Source organism: Sceloporus undulatus, chromosome 4 (genome assembly GCF_019175285.1).
Source record: "Sceloporus undulatus isolate JIND9_A2432 ecotype Alabama chromosome 4, SceUnd_v1.1, whole genome shotgun sequence".
Taxonomy (NCBI): domain Eukaryota; kingdom Metazoa; phylum Chordata; class Lepidosauria; order Squamata; family Phrynosomatidae; genus Sceloporus; species Sceloporus undulatus.
In genome coordinates, this window is record NC_056525.1 from 154846314 (window position 1) to 154854940 (window position 8627).

The 8627-nt window shown below is 36.5% G+C and overlaps 1 protein-coding gene across 4 annotated transcripts in view; it reads right to left on the minus strand.

The window, feature by feature from the left end:
- CDH18 (cadherin 18) overlaps positions 1–8627 on the minus strand; it is a 586652-nt gene that overhangs the window by 74298 nt on the left and 503727 nt on the right. For all 4 annotated transcript variants that reach the window (XM_042465610.1, XM_042465611.1, XM_042465612.1 and 1 more), the window contains one exon: positions 6637–6773. In XM_042465610.1, coding sequence (XP_042321544.1) covers positions 6637–6773 — 137 coding nt within the window. The remainder of the gene's footprint in view (positions 1–6636; positions 6774–8627) is intronic.

Here is an 8627-nt window from a genome sequence, read left to right on the forward strand (position 1 = left end):
GTCTCAAAATGGCTGCCAAGCAGCTCCTCTCCTTCTCCTCTCTCTGGTCGGACTGCTCCCTCTCTCTGGCCGGACTGCTGATTCCTCTATCCTCACTACCAAGCTGTCATAGCTACTACAAGATATGCAGCATCATGCATAAGCTCAAATGAAGCTTTTAAATCTTAATTAAAACTCATTCTGATTGTACACCTGTTTATGATTAAGGCTCAGTTATAACCAGAGGTATGCTATATTGGAGAGACGATGGTGGGGAGAGAGACAGTATGAAGAGGTTGTGTAGTGAATATTCAGGTCTCAGAAGTTGATGTCTTCGTGGTTAACAAGGAAATGCCAGTTTACCATAGAAAATTATGTAGTTCAAAGTATTAACTCAATCCCAAAAGCAGAAATAAGTATAAAATCATTTTGCTGATTTCAGCACTTGTCAACGACATTCCTTCGAAATTAACTACAAAGCAAATGCTGTTACTTAGTAGTACTGAACATCAAACAGAAATATGATTTGTGGAGAAGGGAAGATAGATCTGTGTTCTTTGTTCACAGTCTTTTCATGTACATCATACAACTATTAAAGGTAGAATTAAGGCCTCAGTCCTATGCACACATATACCCAATTTTGCTACCTTTATGCACTTTGACTAAGCATGAAAAGCATTGGGCTGCAGGATGGGATCTAAGAAGACAAGAGAGCAAACAATTCTGAAAGCATCTGATTTCTTTCCAAACTGATTAATGCTGAACCACAATGTACCCACACCTAAACACATACCATCCACACCACACCATGTCGTACAGGAAAACTGGGACACCCCCTCAGTATCTCAATATTGGAAGATATTGCAAGATATTGGAAAACAGAAGTAATTCCCACAGTGGAGGAGTGGAGACTGAAAGTAATGGACCTGTATGAAATGGATAAACTGACTACTTTGCTGAAAAAAGACTCATTAAATGATTTCGATAAAGAATGGGATTTATGGAAAGATTTTATTCAAACAGAGAAAAAAAGGAGAAATACACATCACTTTATATGAGAAATACGAGAAAGATAAAATATAATATCTGAATAGCAGAGGTGAGAGTGAGGCAAAACATAGGTAAATCCCACTGAGTCAATGCTTTTAGTTAAGAACAACAATTGGATTTAGTCCCATGTTTCCAATTTTGTTCTTTAGAGGCAAAATAATTACCACTCTATTATATCCTGGGGATGCTTGCAGAATTTCTTGGTTTTACATTCCAGAGCCCATACACTGATCTGCAACTGTAACTATAACTGATCTGCAAATGAATGGGTTGGAAAAGGCATATAAATCCTCACTTGTCTGGTTCTCACATATGAAAACAAACTACCAATTTTTCCAATGACCTATGAGATGGCGAGATATTTGTTGTTGGTCTGAATTACTGTTTTTGCATCTCTAAGAATGAGTTTTGCACAAGCTCAAGAAATTGTGGAGATAAACTACAATAGCTGATGCCTTGTATGCACTTTTTAAAACTGGAAGCATCACATAGATTGTTTGCATCTTTCTGGGCTTACTCTTGCTGTATGCACACTGTAGAAATAATCCATACTGACTCTACTTTAACTGCCATGGTTCAATGATATGGAATTCTGGGAATTGTATTTTGTGAGATATTTAGCCTTCTCTATCAGAGCGCTCTGGTGCCACAACAAACCTGCATTTCCCAAATTCCATAGCACTGAGTCATGTTAAAGTGGTGTCAAACTGCATTATTTCTGCAGTGGGGATGCAGCCCTAGTGTGCTTGGTTTCAGAAAAGGGGAAAGGTGATAGTTTTGTACAGATACATATTTGCATACATTACAAATACTTTAGGAAAAGGCAAATGCTCTTTGCCTCATTCTCACACTGGAGAACTTTGCTAAAGCAGTCACGGCAGCCTCTCTTGTTGAAACTAAGAAATTCTGAGATTTTCATCACATTACAAAATTGGAATATGTTTTGGTTAATTTTTATTATTGTAGGTTTGAATTATTTTAAAATTGTGAATAGTTTAATGCCGTTGTATTGTTCACTTTCTCCTAAGTTTTTAGCCATCTTGTTCTTTTTAAAATTGTAAGTCTTGGGGAGAAAGGTGGGATATGAACAACAACAACAAAAACAGCAAGGCAAGATATAGTCACTTGGACCACCTAGAAAGAAAAGAAGCTATGGAATTAACTGAGATGGGTGTGGAAATGTTCCCAAGCAGGATGGTTATGTGTTGATGTAGTAATTCCTACAAGGATATTGCATGGAAAAAGAGATAACATTGCATAGAAAAAAAGATAATTGCTCTCAAGTAACAATGGTGACTGTGTGTGTGTTTATATTTTTATGTAATTTATTATGATTTAGCTTAAATAGATAAAGTAACTTATCTACTTAGACAAGGAACAACAACACATTTTATTAAAGACCAAACACTTTTAATAATTTACCTAAGTTAAAAATGGGAGGATGTTTATACTATGGGATTCCATTAGTAGTATTTAATGTTTACTTCATACCAACAAGTTCCTAACACTTTAATGTTTTTTAAATTTGGATTTATGATTATGAAAAACTAATCCTAAGAATGTAATAGGCACCATTTTAATTACCAAAATATTGAAGATCTGTAACAGAAATACTGATATAAAATGGAAGTACTAATTGGAGGTATAAGTTGGTAGATAGCAGAATTTGTATATAGGTGGAGGTTCAAGTGCAAAAAATGGAAATGAAAGATTTTTTTGATTTAATTAGCACCAACTCTTCGAAGGTAGGGAGTAATTTATATCTAATTGGGCATCTGTAATTCAAGAATCTAATCTGTAAATTTTAGTACTGAAATTGATAACAAATTTAAAAGAATACGTAACTTATTTTAACTCATTTTATTGTTGTTTCAAACTTGTTCTTAACATGTATTTTGTTTTTAAATAGAAATTCCATTTAATTTTGTTTGAACTTTTGTATTAAGAATATTTTTAAAAGTGTGTGTGTGTGTGTGTGTGTGTAATATATATATATATATATATATATATATATATATATATATATAATTGTTTCCCATGCTGAGGGAAAGGTGGCATAATAAATAAATAAATAAATGTCAATAAAACAACAGATACCATCATAGACAGGGATGATGGTGGCGACATCAGTGGCAGTGATGGTGGTGATGATGATGATGATGATGATGATGATGATATTGTAGCAGTGGTAATATCTGCAGCTGTGCTGCTTGAAGTACCTCAAAAATTTAAGCCTCAAAAAAGTCCTATGGCTGTAAGTGCAAGCACAGTGGAAAGGTATGTATACCAGTTACATGTAAAATTGACACATTTCCAGAGTGGTCCAGCCCAACAGTATGTCTTCCTGAACCCATTTCACTGAATATAAACTGAATGAGCATAAACATACAAAACATGAATAAAAACTCTTAGAAAGAGAGAAAATTACCCTCTAAGCTGCCTTTTTAATTATAGACTGAAATAGAGCAGGTATCAGTCAATTTATTCCCTCTGTCTGTATTTTACTTACTGTGATTGCTAAGTGGCCTTATAAAATTTTAAGGAGCTTTTTGACATTTAATTTCATAGGTTATTAGCAGAGGCCTCCAAAAATAGTTATATGGGTCTTAATCTTTACTTTAGTGGGACTACTTTTAAATGTCATATCCCTTACATTAACGGCAACCCCAAAACATAGCTTTGAGCTGCTGCAGTATGTCAGGTAAGAATCTATGTTGTGAAGGAGGAAGTTCATGGATTAAACGTCAAGAACATATTAAGTAGCCTTAGGCAAGCAATCACACTGACCGGCTTCACAATGTTGTTATAGCTATACCAAGATAGTGTGTATAGATTCTTCAAGAGTGCTATAGCAATGATATCTCTTATATCAGATGACATGCATTATTTGTTTCTCAAGGATATTCATGAAATTTCTCCATATCCTGCCACAGTGCTTGCATGGCAGGGGTGGGGGATATGAATTTGAAAAATAGAGTTTTAAGAATTAAAGATGCAAAATCCTCTGTCTCCATGGCGCTTTCCTTTCTTCCATATTTGAATGTCTGTAATCTCAAGTCCTTGCTACTGCATTTATCAAAGATTTTTCACCCATTCCTTGTATTAATAAGAGTGACTAGATTCTCAACTGATAAAGAGTCACCATTTGACTACTGCAGGTTTCTTCACAGATTAGATTTGTAAAAAGTTATATTACAGAGCTTTCTGTGTCACAATTCATTGATTTCCCTCCAGAAGTTCCTTATGTGAGAATTCAATTTCAATAACTTATAGCAGACTGGATTTAGCCTCAGAAAGACAATTCTACAGTTCTATTAAAGAGAATTTAGGGAAGTCCTAATGGAAATACATACACACATATATGAATGAACAGAGAAAGACATCATAGTTTTGCCATGTTGTTTAGGCTTTTCAAACCAGCAAAGGCCAGGGCTACAATTTATGGTCAAGCTGCTACTGAAAATAGCAATCCAATCTCTTGCTCTCTATGGTAACGTAGTAAATTACCATCAACACGGGACATGGTAGCAGCATGAACGTTTTCCTATCCTTACTTCACCGGCTGTCGTTTAAAACAATAGAGAAACATAAAGTTTGTGATTTTTGTATTCCTTTACATGACAAGAAAGGAAGGAAGGAAGGAAGGAAGGAAGGAAGGAAGGAAGATGTGAGAGTTCTGATTTTGGTACACTAACTGTAATGTCTTGTTCTAGCTACAGTCATAAGATAATTATAACAGTCAAGAGATACCTCAAGCTTTCCTTTAATGCATTGTCCCAGAGCATAGGTGAGCATCCACTTTTGAGCCACCAGGGTACCTTCGCTGTTTGTTGTCTGTGCCTTCAAGTCATTTCTGATTCATGGCAACCCTAAGATAAAACTATCATGTGGATTTCTTGGAAAGATTTGTTCAGAGAGGGTTCATCTTTATCTTCCTATAAAGCTGAGAGAGTGTGACTTGCCCAAAGCCATCCAGTGGGTTTCCATAGTTAAGTGGGGATTTGAGCCCTAGTCTTCAGAGTCACGGTCCAATGCTGAAACCAGTACACCACTACACTGCATCAAGGCACTCCAGGGGTTAAAAAAGTCTTTTATCTCCCAAATGTCCCCAACTGCCATTTAATGGGCACATGAATATCTTTGCCATGTCTTTGACCTCCTTCAAATCATTTTAGATCCTGGAAAGGACTTGTTCTAAGCCAAGAAATAAATATGAAATGACTCCTAGTCATTTCCTATTGTTTTTTTTAAAAAGGACTTTCCTGGGCTCTAGAGTTAATTTTTGGGCCAAACTGGTTTTTTTTATGGTGAAGGCGCATTGGAAGTGTGGTCCTTCAAGGATACTTGTGGGGATGATGCAGTTCCTAGCCTTCCAACCTGGTCTGAAGGCATAGTCTGAGGGAGAGTTCTAAACATTTCTTTGCCTTGAATTTCTTTAAATTCCACTGGCATTTTTATGTTGTCTTAATATAAAGCTACCAGTGCTACCAGACTGAAAACTGGAGATGGATCTTGTGCCTTTATTGGTTATGTAGAAGAGGGAATTTTGGCAGATACCAAGTAACAAGCAATACCTCCTGAAATTTTCTCTTCTACATAACCATTAAAGACACAGGACCCATCTCTAGTCTGGAAACCCTATTATTATCTTGGGTTGACACACTTTTCTAGTGCACAGAAACTATTACCTAACATTCTTATCATTGGCAATGTCACACAATTTACAGATATGTGAATATATTTTTCAAAGGTACATATCTTTGGACATTTTTCATCACTAAAAACAATGTAAACTTCAGAAATATAGTGGCTGCCCAATGCAACCTGTGTTTCATCCCACTGCCCACTTTCTTAGGAGGTACAAAGTGAATATTTTTCACAGGGAAAAGTGAATCCACCATGTTGTTGTTGTTGTTGTGTTTGTTGTTGTCCCTAGCATGAAAAAACAAACAAACCTAGACTAAAAAAGATGTTGGCCCAGAGGGATTATTGGGAAAAGCTCACTTATATCACTTTGAGTTCAAAGATGGAAGAAAAGGAAGATTATAAACATATCAAATAATAAAGAAATAACAGTTTTGAGTAGAATTTAGGGATAGATGAGATCATCGATTTCTGATTCCATGTCAGTTTCATAAGGATTAACTCATACCTTTCATTCAGCCCCATCTCTGCAAAAATATGAGTTTTTACCCTAAAAGTCTGCACAATAGTCATATGTTAAAATAGAGAATTTTCAGTGTCTTTCTCATCACAAAAATGCAGTCTAAACATTTTGTTTCCTAATTTTTAAAAACATAACTCTACTCTAAAGTACATGTTCTTGAGACACAAATCACACCACAAAAACTGGAAGTGTTAACTATGAATAACTATGTTCCATTCTGAACATCAGTCTCAGATATGTATCATTTTTATTTGTATCAGATGTCACAACAATCAATTTCCCCAGGCATTCAAATAGTATAATAATACAATAGTATAAGAGTGTAATGATATGGGTTTCCGAAGTAAAATAATAATGCTTTGTTCTTTCCCCTTCAGTAATTTTTTTGTGTGTCAGCATGATATGAGTTTTTAATTTTGGGGAGGTTATTAGTTACATACCAATTTCAGAAGCAGTGACTGTGATGTTGTACCAAGGGGTTTCTTCTCTGTCAAAAACCTTGGCAGTCTTAATGGTTCCTGTGTTTGCATCAATGGTGAAATATCTATCTTCTTCAGTGTTGTGATCAATGAAATATCTAAGAAGGAAAAGAATGGAAATTTAGCTTAGAAAAAAAAATACATTCATAGCTTTCAAATCTGAGCTAATTTCTGAGCCACTGAAATTTCTCAACACTGCAGAACTAGAGAGACTATAGCTGAAAGGCCAATTACATTCTCTGCATGTAGAATCTTGGCTTCAATCCCTTTGGTTAAGGAATCTCAAACAGCAGGGCTGCAGAAGGCCCTCTGCAATCTTGCATGATCTTTGCTGCTGACAACAGACAATTCTGAATTAGTCTGCTCATCATTTCTGATAACGGGAGCCTGGCAATGAAATAAATGTGTTCATTCATATTGTAATTTACTCAAAATATGTTGATAAGCACAAAGAAGCTACATTTGCCCCTAGCAGTAAACCACAGTTTGATAGTACATGCGTAAATGGAAATTCCTATATCGTCTATCATGTTGGTCCTAGTCTACTGCTTAGAACTTAGTAAAGTTTTATCCACCCTAGGCCTAGGCACCCTTATAAGGTCTTTCTCACATCACAGAATTATAGCACTTTGACCCCACCTTAACTGTCATGGCTCTACCTTATGAAATCCTGGGATTTGTAGTTTAGTGAAATGTTTTGACTTCTCAACCAGAGAGCCCTGGTGTCTCACCAAGCTACAAATCCCAGGATTGCATGGCTGCTAGAGTGAGATGAAAGTGCTCTAATTTATTAGTGTGAAAGAGATGTTCATTTGGAGGAGAGCAATTTAAGCAACAGATGCCACTGAAGATAAATTGCAAGTTAAATTATCTTTGCATCAGTGTTCAATTGTCTACACTTCTCTGAGCCCATTTCTACCTATTCACATATATGTCTATTCTGCCAGCCACACACAGATGTAAACCAAAGGGGAAGGACATACACACTTCCACTTGCAATGTCACCTATTGCTGCTGGTGCCATATGATCTCAACTTTATGTTTTTGATCAAAAAGATATTGTTTGACTTTTCTTTCAGAACACAAAACATGTAAAGCCTTTATTGGTGTTATCTCTCTCTTTCTTCTCCCCATCTCCCCTGACCTGACTTAAAATCTTGCAGAACCAAGTCAGGGTTTTAATATAGTTTGCCCTCCCTTCTCCCAGGCTGTAGGCAAGAGAAAAGGAAGGAATGGCCACCAGGAAGTCTCTATGAGATACCTGCCATACAACAGACAGGTCGGGATGGTAGTGGATGGTCATTGCTCCCCCGTCCACACAACCATAACTTGAGGGTGTCTGTGTGTTGGCAAAAAGTGAATATTTATTTCCCCTTGTTGCTCAGACAAAACAATGTATCAGGAGGTTTAATGAGGGCAGAAAGAGTTAATAACTTGAGCTCCCACTTTAACTGCCATGGATTAATGTTATGGAATTCTGGGAACTGTAGTTTGTTATGGCACCAGAGCTCCCTGACAGAGAAGGCTAAATGCCTCACAAAACTCCAATTCCAAGAATTCCATAGCACTGAACCATAGAAAAAGCTTAACTTTTTCACACCCCCTAAAAAAGACAAATGTGTTTGAATTACATATGGGCAGATCACATTCTACACGCATTCTACCAGGGTAATTTTCATCATGTAGACTGGCATTGGGAGTGGATGGAACAAGAACACTCAGGTTCAAAACACATTGCGGAAATAATCCAGTTTGAGACCGTTTAACTGTCTTGGCTCGATGCTAGGGAATTTTGGGAACTGTAGCTTTGTGAGACATTTAGCCTTCTCTGTCAGAGAGCTCTGGTACCACAGTAAACTACAATTCCCAGGATTCCCTAGTACTTAACCAAGGCAGTTAAAGTGGTCTCAAACTGTGTTTTGGACCTTAGGCCTGTTACAGACAGCCAAAAT